Raw genomic sequence first — 15,145 nt, 5'->3', positions numbered from 1 at the left:
ATGTTTAGTAAGCTGCGATTGGGCGATATGGGATAACTACGGTGAATTGTACAATTTTTGGATAAAGAGAAACCTAAGAAAGAATATAAAAACAAAACCAAAGAGAAAGAATAGCAACATCGTTATTTTAACATTCCTTTTACGAGTGTTTCTATTATCCTTAAGTTGGCTATGATTATACACTTTTATAATGACTTATCTAATAATTTATTATTTTCAATACGATTTGTTTCAACTAGCAACACCAATGCTATAGTTAATGATTATTATTGACATTCCTCTGTCGTGATAAAATCAGTACTGTACTGTAAGTAGCCTACCGGCCTATTGCGAGCAGTAGATTACAAAACTTTCTACTGTTTTGTTTTGTTCTTTACATGGTTTATGACTACGCAATACAGTGTTTGGCTAGGTTTTAGGAGGGTAAGAACAAGCTGTGATTTTAAACTCACAGCTTTTAACCTATACCAAGGTCAATGTCATTGTCATGATTGCGCAATATTCAAGATCCATCCCCTTTATTATGCCGGATAATTTAGGTTCTACTGTACAATGTAAACACTGTACTGTAAAGTATTGTAGCTTATGCTACTTTAATTGTATTTTAATGAGGTCAAATCCCGACCTATATTGACCGACGCTGGTTCTGAACCTCGACTTAGCGAAATTCCTGCAAACCTAACCTCTATATAACGAACCTCGTTTTAACGAAATCCTTGATATAACGAATACTCAGTTAGGTCCCTTCAGATTCGTTATACTGAGGTTGGACTGTATAACCAACTTTTGTAACCAGAATAGTATTGTTGAAATTGATATTATAGACTTAAGTTTTGAGGTCTGGTATTTTTCCTCTTTGTCTTTACTTCACTATTGCCTCCAGACTTTCATTGGTAATTTGTTTGTACATGATCAGCTGACACATAGACTGTCTTTGAACTCGAAGATATTGCGCCATTGATATGTTTTTAAAAGTTTAAATTAAACACCCAGATGCTGTAATAGTTGTGTTAAATTATCTTGTCAAAATTATACTTCCTTAATAGACATGATTAGTTTCCAAACATTCTAAACCTACTTATATAACCATTTTATGTTAGCCATTTCTTATCTTAGTAGTAATAAAATAGGTAGCCCTAAAGCCTTTATTTTAAATGTTTTCCTTTTCTTGATACAATCCTGATATGAGTAAAAGGTTTTAATACTGTGTAGTAGTTTTTGATAGAAAACCATGAATGTTAGACACTATCGATCTTCATAGTAATTAGTAATGTCAATCTAGCAAAAATTAAAAATAATGGTTTAAGTTAAATTCAATCTTGAACACCAAAATACTGGTAAACGTGTACCGTACTGATTTTGTACCAAGAACCGAGGTACAAAAAATGTACCGTATCAACATCAACCTTAAATTTTCTGACCCGCAGACCTCTAAACATCAGTCATGTTACCTGGAAGGTCGGGCAAGTCCAGAGGAACATCCAATTGGGGCACCTCTTGTAAGGTAGGGGAGTAGAAGTAGTTCTCCCCAATTTTAAACTCAACCACCTCCTGACACATGGAGCGAGGAGCTGCATCCAAGTCACCTTTGATTTCATCCTCCAATACTTGCCTCGTCTTAGTAACCACACCGAGGGGGTCAAGCATGACATACTTCTTGTACCTGAAAACCACAGGCAAATAGATTAACTCCTTGAAAAAATCCAAACTTAAGAAATCCTTATCTAATAGTTTTTTGCGGACATTTTCCATCACGGTTAGTAAAAACAAACCTTTTTGTGCAGACGCACTGGATTGTGTTCTACAAATTTTTGTTACTCCATGTATAAAAAAAGTTTAAATGGGGAAACAATCTAACATATTTAAGGAAATATTTCAAGAAATCCAATACAGGCAAATGGAAATTCGCTAAGTCAGTAGGTTTGCTGCAACACATGTATTTATTATTCTCGTTTTATAAGACCAATAAATTCTCACTACAGCCGTTTTATATAGGATAATCAAGAGTGTCTAGGTTTAGATAACGGTCTCAAACCAGTCTAACTTTAAATGTTGTAATCAATTGTAACAAAACAAAACGCTATCATTCTGTCAAATCACTTGCATCATAATAGTAGGATGGTACTAACAATGAGATGCCTTAAAATCAAGTGGCAATCTAATTGATCATAGAAAGATACAGACTTAAAGGGGAAAAATAATGATAACCAATTACAACAAAAGCACATAGACTTACAAGTTTTCTGAAGTATTAAAAAGGAGAAGAGCACTGACGGAGTCTAAATCAGCCGGTAAACTGCCAAGGCCTTCTTCTGGAGTCACTTCAATATTCTTCTTTATCTGCTTTGTGCTTGTTTTAATGTGGAAATGTTGACATTTGTCCTATAGACAAACCAGTGTTAAAATTCCCTTTTACATGAAGTTTGTTCGGTAAATTCACAAGACTTGTAAAAGGCTATGTTTTTTGTAGAAATTAATAAATCAGTAATTTATGAGCCAATCAGGTTATGTGAATAAAAATGTGTCTTAAGAAATAGGTACCCTTTAAATCAAATACTGTATACATATTTCAAGGTAACACAATATTAACTGCATAAAATTGTTATGCCAGCATTACATTTGCTGTAGTAAACAATCAAATGAAGTTACTGAAATGTGATTCTGTTCTTTGCATAAAATATACATAAGATTTTGGTCCTAACAACTGATCTATTACCAGAGTTCATTTTATCCTCTTTGAGACAGTCTATTGCATATTGGTTTCACTACTTATATTTCATTATGATACTTTATCATAAGTTTAAAGGGATTCAAAGAATTTTGGCACATATTTTGTTAGAGTGTTCTGGCAAATTGTTGTCATTAGCAGCCTACTCTGAACATCAAAGCTAACAAATTAAAATCCAGCCATCATTTCATTAATATATTATACGGTACTTACTTTGATAGAGTCTGGGTCAAACGGAGGATGTTTGGATGATATTTGCACACTGGTCCGATCAAGCTTTGGTAACGGCGTTGAAAGAATGTCTAGAGTATAGTCTCGAGGTATATCACTACCAGGGTACTTTGCACTGGCAAAAACCTGCAGATAGATTTACATTGATAACAAACTACACTTTGATGACAATACTTATCTATGAATATATTAAGCTTCAAAGCTTACTTCATACCAGAAGTCACATTATGTTGAAAACAGACGCATACAATCCTCTAGATCACTTATAAATTTTTTCATTTTTATAAAATTGAATTGCATTGAATCTTTATTATCCAACCTTAACTGGCCATAGACAAGTAACACACCGAATGTCATAACAGGGGAAATAAAAACAAACCATCGACAACATGTTAAAAATTATTATTAAAGTTTCTCAATTATCGAACCTATTCAATGCCTTAAGTTTCTCTTGTATAAATCCACAAACTTCTCTCGCTTCCAAGGCATCATCACATTTAATATGAAAAAAAATCAATAAGGTAAAAACATGACTACATTTACTGTAAAGTGTGAGATAAGGCTAGACTCATCCGCTCAGCACAGGTCTACTTTCGCACCATGACTAAGATTTGAAGGATAGCAGAGAAGTTGACAAACTGTGTGTTACATGCAGTTTGAAACTGTATGACCGTACAGCAAAATTCAGGAGATAAAACCTGAGGTATTTTCCATGAACAGTCAGGCGCAGCAAAAGGTATTGTCTCAACATAGCCACTATAGTATACAGATTATCGTAATACACAGTACTCGATCGTCCACAGAGAGGGTTATAACACAGACATTTTAATAATTGAGTGTGTGATATATAAAAAAATTGGAATGTATACGCAGTCCAACAATTGGGGAGAGGGACACTCTTCTTCCTTAACTCAACCAAATTACATTGTAATTATCAAGTAATATTAACCTAAAAAACAGCTGATTTTTCTTTGCTATTTAAAAGGATTAGAGGCTATTCCTTGTCCAGACAATTATTTGCCCTTCTGTCCTTCATCAAAAATAGCTACGGATTTTAAAGCTAATTAGACCTATACATAGCCAGTGCAAGAGTTGTAATTTGAACCACACTGTAATTAAAACAGCTTAAATGTGTTACAGTAGTTTCAATAGGTACATTTTGTAAACAACTTCAAAACTGTTCTGTGTTATATTATGCAGCCGGAGTGTACAGTAAATTAGTAGGCAAGAGGCCAGAGGTCTTCAATCTTTGTTCTTCAGGGGCCACATTGTACATTCTTGGAGAGAAGGCGGACAAATGAAATTTCGGTGAAGAAGGTCTAGCCCATGAGGGGCCCTACGAAGTTGTTAACTAATTACGAGTTTAGTGGTGGGTTTTTATATTTTTTTGTTTTGTTTTTGCTATATTTTTGTATATAACTTGTTGGAAAACTAAAATTCTAGATAAGCCTAATGAAAACATAACATAATGACATAGGCCTACATCTTTTATCCAGGCCAACTACAAAATGTAATTTATTGAACTGTTAATTGTAATTATAATGAGAAACAGGAGTTTAAACCAGTGTAAAGTGTCAAAACAACAATAATTTATTAGTGGGAATATTGCAATGCCATTTAAAATATAATTAAATAGACCATACAAATTTTAACAACTGTATTAAGTTACACTAAAAAAATATCACACTTAAAATAATATAAAGGGTGTGAATATTTATACCCTCTGTTAGGCTTGCGCCATTTTTAAAGGTGATGGTGTGGATTTTACAAAAAAACGTTTTTGGATGGGACAAATTTTGGATAAATGTGAACAGGATTTGACTGCTCATACATATCCGTAAAGGCCTATACAATTATGTACCTCATACCTTGGTAGCCTTATTTGTGCCAGCTAATTTATCCATTTTTTTGTTAATTAATTTGCTTCGGTCTTGAAGTTTCGAAAGTTGAACTTTCTGTTTTTCTACTGATGATTTGATATGTTGGAAAATTCCACATGATACCTTCTCCAAGTAATCTAGAGCTAACGTGATTTGTATTACAGTTTCCTCTTGTCGCAACCCCTGATGTATAATCGGGACTTCGGCATAAGGAACGTGACTCATTTTGACACCTGGAACAACCAAAAGTATTATAATCACCACCAACTGTACCTTTTTAGGACCCTACAAAACATTAGCAATATATAGTGTGATTGAAAATTCCAGGAACGGTGTAATATATTTCTTACCACTACCGGTACCGTACAGATAAAGTAATGAGACTTGGTATGTCAATAATAGCTATAAATATCTACTCTTTTAAGCTATTGTCACTTTTTATCCTTTAATAGCCTACTAGGACTTCAGACAGTATTCTTAAAAAGCAGCATAGGTCAAGTTTGGTATCAAATTAAAGGTCTTAGTATAATAAATTTCTGCAAAACCAAAGTCAAAGGGACTATAGAGTCAAAAATTGCAGATGTTCAAATATTTCTTGAATCTGTCATTTTGAATCTTTGAACGGCAGCCATTTTTTACTCAGTTGTTCTATTGAGCTCAAATTTGCAGTACTGTATTCTACTAATTAATTTTTTGTGCATATCTACCTATGCTTTTAACATGTTGACTGCTAACGCCGACTCTAGTCGCGTCGCTAGCACTTCAATGTGGCGCGTGCCGACGAAAGTCGGCACCAGACCAACAGAAAAATATTGAGTCAGTGTGAGCTTAGCCTCAGACGGAGACGTTTTAATCGTTGCCAGCCTGCCAGCTTAGAATGCGAGCTTTACTTTGGTGTAGGTTGGTACTAAAATTTCCCGTAAAATCCTGTCTGGCAATGCTTTTGTCCCGGTTTCGGGGATTTTTTCTCTTCAACCCACATTACAAAGACACTGGATACGGATCCGTGCAGTGCTTCTACCTTTGGGTGTTTCAGTGAACTACATCCACTCTCGGGGTAACGCAGCACAGTCACCACCGCTCTTTTGTGATTCGTCAGACTGAAATATTTGAATGCCAATTGCGTTCGCTGATTCGGTTGCCCCGCCACTGGGGAGCGCCTGTACGTTGTTTTCAGCAGTCATCGTGTTAAGTTATAATATTCTTCAGATTTCTAGCTGGCTACCTAACCATAGGAGATAGTGTATAGCATTGCAAATTCAATGAATCTTTGAACAGCTTTAATTTTTTACTCTGTTGTCCGTTTGAATTCAGGTCTGCAGCAATATTTTCTACTGACTAAGACCTGTAATTTGATTTTAAACTCGACCTATATACCGCTATTTAAGAATTTTGTCTGACTCCTCGTGCCCCCCCTTAAGGGATAAAAAGTTAAAACAGCTTTAAATTGTAGACATTTATGGTTAGCCTACTTACTTTCAGTGTCCGGAAATCAGACTTCGCTTTTCCAAAAATTAGCTACCGATATGGCTTTGTCATTCGCATGTAAAAGATCATCTAATATGCAAGACTGGTCTAGGCGTGGGCAGATCAGCAGATGGCCAGGATCCTGAATAGCACCACACGCGCACAAGATGTTTTCTTCGTCTGGTAAGAGACCCCATTTCTGCATGTTTGTCTTGCATTTTGGTACCTCGACCCTAATTAGATTTAGGGTCTTCCACACCGTGTAATGAAGGCCTCCACCAGGAGCCAGTTCCTCCCTGGCTGGTATGGGAGGGTTGGTCAACGTAGCCTCCCACCTTGCCACCCATTTGCTTTCGAGAGTGATCCATCCAAGACTCGTGTCCGTGATAAAAAGCTCTTTCTGGACCGAAGCCGTCGCTCTGCAGGTTGGTGGCCGTGTAATGGGTGACGAGGGTCTGTCTCTTGATTAGTCCTTTCTGCCTCGGCAGCGACATCACGTTGGATTGGTGGAGGGGCGATCCCTATGATAGGATAGAGTTTGTGTACTGGGGTTGGTTTCAAATACCCAGTTCAATCCGAGCCATGTCATTGACTGCAATGTCAACCTTTTTTGCATGTGACGATGCATTCCATACTGGTGCAGCGTACTCCGCAACCGACACACTGAGCGCTAAAGCTGAGGTTCTGAGGACATTAGGGTTAGCACCCATTTATGGTTAGGCCTATACCAAGTCTCATTACTTTATCTATAACTAAATGGTAAAAAATATATTACACCATTCCGGGACTTTTCAATCACACTGGGGCCTGTGTATAACAAAGCCTACTATGTTTTAGGGATCAAACTCATACATTATAAAGAGGGTTTGTATATATATGACATGAAACATAGCCTCCTCTAATACAAGACTGCAGCAAGCCAAAAAGTGGAAACACCACTGCCCCGTCAAACCGATACAGCCGTTGGTCTAATTTTTAATGGACAGTATAGAAAATGTTAATGTTTACACTCATATTAACTTATTTCTGATATTAACAAGGCAATAGGCATGACGTTGCATCGTTACCACACACCAACGCCCCTGCCTTATGTTAGAAGAGGAGGGGCTATGGATGAAAGTATGCCTATTTTATATTTCAAGGGTCGCACTGCTGATTTAGTTTCCATACCAAACTGGTCTAAATTACTCAGTTGATTCCTACGGCCCAAGTTATCCAACTTTCCACCAGTGTTTTTTTTAATCAACCATTGTCAGATCAACAATGTGGTTGACACTAAAACTTCTGAATTCCGATTCTGGTTTCCAAAGCCTACATATTAATGATTTTACTTGAGTATATTTTAGTTTAGGCTATTTAAAACTGTGTATTTCTTCATAGATTGCCAAAAACTAGTCCTACAACAGATTACACTAAATCTTTGCAATTAGGCCTATAAATTTTCCTAATCATGAATAACTAGACAGTAAGATCTTCCAGCCAGACCGCACTAATACTATCAGTCTTTCTTTACATAACATGCTTCACCACTCCATTAGTTACTTCAAAGAAGTAAGTAAGTACTATGTAAGTAAGTTCTTCTTGAATCATATCAATATATATATGGTCACTTTCATGAACAAAACAAAATCTCTTACATCTTACATCTTACATCTTACATCCGGCGTCTTCTCCACGATCAGCCGATCGGGGAATCGTCAATTCAAACTGCAGGGTCTTCTTTCTTCACGAGGCGAGACGTGAGAAAGTGTGGTCAGACACAAAGTCTGAGATTTTATAGTAGGGCCTATCAGCAAGGTATTGTTTAAGTTTTATGTTGAATGTGCGTGTTGGTGGTAGATTTTTTAGGTCTTGAGGCAAGAGATTGTAGAAAAATGAGCCAGAATAGGTTGGGGTTTTGTTAAATTTTTGGAGTCTATGCTGAGGTAGGTCAATATTGTGTTTGTTGCGAGTGTTATAGGAATGTTTCTCTTGTCGTAGGGTTGGGGATTGTTGTCTGGCCAGGATTATGGTTTCATAGATATAGAGGGAATAGACGGTAAGGATTTTGTGTTGGGTAAAAAATGGTTTGCAGTGCTCCGAGGGTTGCAGGCGCAGTATTGTTCTAAGGGTCTTCTTTTGCCGAACCAAGATGCGGTCTGTGTTCTTCTCCTGGGTGGATCCCCAGGCGACGATTCCATACCGCAGATGGGAAGAAAAAAGTGAGTGGTAGGCCAGAATTGCAGTGTTTTCATCAGTTATAGCTCTAATGCGTCTAATTACGTGGTGAGCCGTAGCTAATTTTTTGCAGAGATGGTCGGTGTGATCTTGCCAACTCAAGTTTTGGTCTATAATAACTCCCAAGAATTTGGTTGATGCGGTAACGGGAATCTTCAATCCTTGCCAGTCCTCATCAGCTCTATTACTGTTGTTTGGCTTGAAACTTATGTGAACGGTTTTTGTGGTGTTAATGCTGAGTTTAAGAGACTTGCAGATAGAGGTAGCCTCGTCCAGGGTTGAATTGACTATGTTGCTATTGTTCTCGTGGTACTTTGTAGGGATTACTATTGTTGTATCGTCTGCGTAGAGTATGGTTCTCAGATTATGGTTCAGTGACTCTGGTAGGCTATTAATATAAATTAAAAAGTACAAAGGACCCAATATCGATCCCTGTGGGACTCCTACCACTGTTTTCATTAAGGATGATTTGACGGTTCCAATTGTGTTGTGGTGCTGATAGCCTAATTCGACAAATTGTTACCTGTCATCAAGGTAATTTTTAACCCAATTTAGAGCTAGGTCCGTGATATTGAACAGTTTAAGTTTCTGAAGAAAAATTTCCCAGTTTAAATTGTCAAAGGCTTTTTGTAGATCCAAAAAAAGAGCTGAAGCGCTACACTTATTTTCCCACAGATCATTTATGGTTTTGCATAGATGAGCTATTGCCGTGTTGGTACTATGACCCTTTCTGAAACCGTGTTGGCATGGAGATAAAAGATTGTAGTTTTGAAGGTGGGTGGATAATTGGTTATAAATAGCACGCTCAAGCAGTTTAGATATGACTGGCAGATTTGAAATTGGTCTGTAATTATTGGGTTCATGTTTGTCGCCCTTTTTAAAGACAGGGTAGATTTTTGCTATCTTTAACTTCTCAGGCACTGTGGCTTGTTGTATGGAGCTATTGATAATATGGCAAACAGGCTTTAATAGCTCTTCCTTGCAGAACCTGAGAATCTTCCCTGTGACATCATCAAATCCCGCAGAGTTGTTAGGCTTAATACTGCTACAGAGTTTATCCAATTCCCGTTCAGATATGTAGTTGAAAGAAGACAACGGTGGCACTCCTCTGTCAGGTTCCATCAGCTTGATGTCATTTTCTGGTTGGTTGGTGGTATGTTCCAGGGTAGGCTGTGTATATAATTTGTTAAAAATATTGCTCACGTAATAAGGGTCATGTATTAGTTTGCCATGTTGCATTAGGCTAATTTGTTTTTGTTGTGTAGTGCTCTTCTTTCTCTCATTATTAACTATATTCCATATAGCTTTAGTTCTATTGTCAGCCTGAGCTATTTTTTCTGCAGTGTGGCGTCTTCGTGTACTATTAACTTGTTGGTCGTAAGCTCTCTTTATGTCGTGGAAACCTTCCTTGTCGTCCTCTGCACCAGTGAGCAGATATTTGTTGTGGGCAATTTGCAGAGCTGCTTTTTGTTCCAAGATGTCCTTGTCCCAAAAAATATTTTTGTTTGTTGTTGAGACCCTCTTTGGTTCCTTAGGCATAATGTGGTCCATGTTGAGTCGAAGAATCCTTAGAAAGTTGTTATATTTTTCATCCACAGATCTCAATGCATAAACAGGCGCCCAATCCACTGTACTTAGTTTTTCCTTTAACTCTTTCAATTTAGCCTTAGAAAAATTTCTTGAGTATTTATAGGTAGCTGGCTGGTGTTTATTCTTATTTTTAACTTTACATATTAAATAGTGGTGATCCGAAAGACTGGTCAGGTGTGCTTGTACAGATATTTCATCTGGTTGTAAGTTGGTGTAACATCCGTCAATACTAGAGAGAGATGTTGGAGTTTTTCTCGTCACAGGAATATCATATGCGTAACACCCATATTCAGCCAACAGGCATAGGAGATTTTTTACACCCCGATTGTCAGGCTTCAAAATGTCAAAATTGGCGTCGCCTAGGATCAGGCAGTAGTTATTTTTCGTGGTGTAATTCTGTAAGACGTGTGCCAGTTTTGTTAGAAAATCCTCTTCAGTAGTACTATCAGGTGATCTGTATGTACCAATCAGTATGATGTTATAGAATTTATATTTTAGTTTGATTGCAACAGTCTCAAATTTTTGTTCTTCTGCCGTACACAGTTCCTGGAGTTTAATTTCTTCTGAGTCGATATGAAAATTATTTCTTAGGTAAAGTGCAACACCACCCCACATGTGATGGATTCTACAGAATTGTGATGCCAGCACATATCCTTCAATATTTGTAACTGCGAGCTCTTCACTCTTTAGACCGTGTTCCGACAGGATCAAGATGTCAGGCCTAATTTTGTCTACCTCTATAAGCAATCTGTCAATTTTGTTTTGTAGTCCACGCTGTATGTTGAGATGGAAGATAGTTAATGGTTTGTGGAAATTAATATTGTGCTGTGTGTTGGAAACTTGTCGGATATGTTGGTTGTTAGGCTGGTGGGGGGTGGGTTTTGGCCGGTGTGCTATGTCGTCTGCGGGGAAGTCGGTGACTTGGAGTTTGGGTGCTCTTGATTTTCATCATGGCTCTCATCTACGTCCTCTGCAACAGGTCCGATGATGTCAATGATGCGTCTGGTCAGGATCTCCGCCCCTTCGCTGTTTAGATGGACTCCGCACTTCAGATGTTCTTCTCCTAATAGGCTTGTGTTGTCAATAAAATTTATTTTCAGCTGCGCACACATGAATCGTAGTGCATTGTTGGTTTCCTCTATGAATCTACGGTAACTGTCATATCTATATGGTATTGACATCACATACCAGTCCGTCCCTGGGTGGAGTTTCTTGTATGCCTCAATAGCCAGCCAGAGTGGACGCATTACATGGTTCGGGGTTCTTGCTGATGACATGTTGTTAGAACCAAAATTTACAATAACCTTTTTTGGAAGTGTCCTTTGCTCAGAGAGGAATCCACATGCTCTCTCATAGTCTTGACTGCATAACTCTACAACTTTAACTTAGACTTTAATTGCAACTTTAAAGGCCATACTACACAATCTCCGAAGTCATTGTAGAGCACACTTTCCAGCACCTGAGACATGAATAGGCCTACAAATCCATTTTTACCCTAGGCCTAGTCCCAGTAAGAAGTTTGACGATTCCCCGATCCCTGGATTGTGGAGAAGACACCGGATGGTAAATGGTAAATTTATAATAGGTACTGTAAATATATTTTAAAATAACTTATTGATTAATAATCAATATTTTCAATAATAATCTATATTTTCAATTCGATAGTTTCAATCAATATTAGCGTAGCCCAGTTAAGAAACTGTACCCCAGTAAAAAGCTAAATGTACCTTATTCTAAATAATTGTTATGGTTTCCAATCGGCCTATCATAAAATCCTAATGGGGTGCAGTTTCTTAACTGGGCTACACTAATATTGATTGAAACTATCGATTAGTTAATGCAATTTTTTCAACATCAGCAAGTTTGGTTGGTTATTTTAGGTTATGATAGTTTAATTCTATAATAGATATATTTTAAAATATCGATTATTAATCAATATTTTCAATTCGATAGTTTCAATCAATATTAGCGTAGCCCAGTTAAGAAACTGTACCCTCATAAGGTAAGTTATTAGACTATTTACATCGTTGTTATTCTTATGTAAAGTTGTATAGGTTAGGCTTTTGTTTATTGTAAATAATGCCTAAGTATGATGCTTTTTACCTTTATATTGATGACGGATTTCCAACAAATTTTCGGTTATCTACATTCAATAAATACTGTAATGATTCATTTATATGCATCAATAATGTGTAAGCATTAGATTATGATATGCATCTATAAAAGAAGTTGGAGAACAAACACTCCTGCTCTGCTGAGTACAGGTGTAGAGATATAAAGTCAATGGTACAGGTGAGGTCTGCTCCTGCTGACTGCTGAGGTGAGGTGCAGTGTTTCCATCCGCAAGAAAAAAATATCCCTGGGCCAACGTCAAAAAATCCCTAGTTATCCCTAGTCCGTTTTCTAATAATCCCTCCAATTATCCCTCTTCATCAAATCTAGTAGATACTTATTATTTTTGCAGCAATACCAATGGATATAATCATAGCCACCTAAAATATGGTAACTGGTGGTATTCATACCATATTATTTATAAAGTAGGTAATACTATATAAAAAACATTTTTGCACCATTAAAACCACGGCCATCTTTAACTCCAGGCAGGCCGCGGCCTGGTAGAATTGGCAACGTTGCAAGTATCGTAGTATTGTTTAGCGCAAGACGTCCTATAAGTTAACATGGCAATAAAACACAATATAGAGTCGAAAACCAAAACAATATAAATTGAAAATCTATTTTTATACGTTCAATGTGGAGTCAATATTTTCATAGCCCAGTAACCAAGCTTTCGTATTCTTAAAAAAATAAAAAAATATCATTAGCTTAGGTTCTCCAAACAAACACCTTTTACAACAAACTTGCAATGTTGCCACTTCGAAGGCCGCGGCCTCCGGCCTGGAATTAAAGGTAGGTAGCCGTGATTAAAAACTGCCTATGTGGTACAAAACAAGATAAATTAACTAAAAAAATGAAACAAATAAATTGTTTCATAAATGTTACTCAAGTGTCAAAAATTTCAAACTTATAGTCTTTTTCAAAACATGGCCACCATGCCTTGGTGAAAAGGTTACACCAAGTTACTTACTAACCAAAAAACATCACAGAAATCACCGGCAAACAAAATCAAAACGAAAACAAACATTCGACATCATTTACACAGGGCACAGGGCTACTAAGAAACAAATACAGTAATCTATATCCGCCATTACATTCCACCGACCGACTGGACACGTCCTTCGCTTGTTTCGTGCAGTGTTGGCTGTTACTATTCCCCTTGTCTGTTCCGACTTTGAAACACTACGTCATTACCACTACCTAAAACCATAGGTAAAACATACTCCATGAGGAGTATCTTCTACAATCGATTTGTTACCAAAACCTGGGGAAAAGTAGTATAATCAATGTGTTATCAATACCTTGCAAAATTAGCCAAAATAGGTCCTTAACGTTGTTGAAATACAGCCAAAATGTATTATTTTATCAATATTTCAATTTTATAAAGTCAAAGCCCTTTTTATCCCTCAAATGGAAACACTGGTGAGGTGGGTGAACTCAACTCAACTAGTGAACTTGAACTAATCAACTCTCAACTCAACTCAACTGAGTACTTGACTGACTGGGAGGGACTTAAGAACTTGACTCGAACTGGCGCTGGGGCGCTATCTACCAGGTGTCACTAACATTAACGTTCGTAACAGTTCGTTTAACTGCCGCTAGGTGTCTCCTAAGTTGAATGTCCAGCTCTCGCTGTGATTTTGTACAAGCTCCAAGCTGGTATATGACACCCCAAAATTTGCTTTCTTCTCCGCAATCCGCAGTCATATCTTTTACTTATTATTTGAAAAGCCGAGAGTCGTGCCTCTTACCTGAGGCCGATGATTGGCTTATAACTCTCACTAGATGTTCACTGGAGGACCATAACTCCAGAGACATGGCCGCACTAGAGACCTTCCCTGAAGGACAAAACCCCCCACAATGCGCGAGGCGATGTGGTTGGTTGTTGGGTTGTTAATTATATTAGTTGTTGTGTCCATTCTCCTGCTATACAGTAATTATTATTAACAGTAAAAACTGTGTCAAAACAAAATCTGTAAACCGTGTTTTATTGTAGTTTATTAGTAATTTCTCACTGGTTCATATCAATAATAGTATTGAATAGCATATCATTTTAAAGATTATTAAATGGGCGGGTTTTTTATGCATTTCAACATAGCATAGATGAAGGTTTATGTATCAAAGTGGGCTCATGAAATTTATCATAATTAATTAATTTAATGACATTTTTACTTTATTTTGGATATAACGTGGACTATGTAATGGTATAATTGTTGAATGAACCCTTTGATTTATAGCAAATTTAATATTCTTTCCAATGATTTTAACTATAACTCTCTAAAGTAATTGGTTAGGTATTTATTACATAAATTGTGGAGCAAAGTCTAATAAAATAAGAAAAACACAAAATCCCCTATTACAGCCAAACGGTTGAAAATCGGACATGGGTTTATAGGAACTTTTTTGTTCCTTTTAGTGAGTAGAACCTACTGGCGAAGTTAACTCGGTCAGTAGAAACTCACCCTGTATAGTAGTATAAAGTAGGTATATACAGTATAGTCAATTATTTTACCCTGAACAAATCAAAATATTCTGCTTGTTATTACTAACCACGTTCCGCTGTATGTAGATCAGATCCTGACGGTAATTAGTGTTTAATTTTGTATATTTGGCATTTTTGTTTTTTATTTGTCTAGGGTGAATGAAAATATATCCATATTTACTATCGAGTGTATTATAGAGGGATTAATTCGTCCGATTCCATACTGAATTTGTGTTTTCAAAAGGCGTACAACATTTGACCGATTGTGCGCCCAGTCCAGTCATTAATTTGTCATTAAGCTAGTTAATTAATTTGTCATTAGCATAATACCTCATTAATGCTAAAAGTGGTCATCGTTAGGTAGTAACAAGACCAGGGGTTGGACAGAATCCTTAATAATAAGTGTAAAATGTCAATGGGGTTGATAATCACAAA

The 15,145-nt window shown here is 36.9% G+C and overlaps 1 protein-coding gene across 1 annotated transcript in view; it reads right to left on the bottom strand.

Moving 5' to 3' along the window:
• Nucleotides 1–12,412, bottom strand: part of LOC128999042 (WASH complex subunit 1-like) — a 15,259-nt gene extending 2,847 nt beyond the window's left edge. The window contains exons 1-5 of the mRNA XM_054425399.1: nucleotides 12,217–12,412; nucleotides 4,828–5,072; nucleotides 2,942–3,085; nucleotides 2,237–2,382; nucleotides 1,452–1,663 (exon numbers count right to left, since the gene is read on the bottom strand). Of these exons, the coding sequence (XP_054281374.1) occupies nucleotides 1,452–1,663; nucleotides 2,237–2,382; nucleotides 2,942–3,085; nucleotides 4,828–5,064 (739 nt within the window). The 5' untranslated portion in view covers nucleotides 5,065–5,072; nucleotides 12,217–12,412. The remainder of the gene's footprint in view (nucleotides 1–1,451; nucleotides 1,664–2,236; nucleotides 2,383–2,941; nucleotides 3,086–4,827; nucleotides 5,073–12,216) is intronic.
• Nucleotides 12,413–15,145: the final 2,733 nt, after the last annotated feature.

This window comes from Macrosteles quadrilineatus, unplaced genomic scaffold (assembly GCF_028750875.1).
Source record: "Macrosteles quadrilineatus isolate MER2022 unplaced genomic scaffold, UCM_ALF_1.0 Scaffold_7__1_contigs__length_78375512, whole genome shotgun sequence".
Taxonomy (NCBI): Eukaryota; Metazoa; Arthropoda; class Insecta; order Hemiptera; family Cicadellidae; genus Macrosteles; species Macrosteles quadrilineatus.
This window is presented reverse-complemented; position numbering and strand designations above follow the sequence as displayed.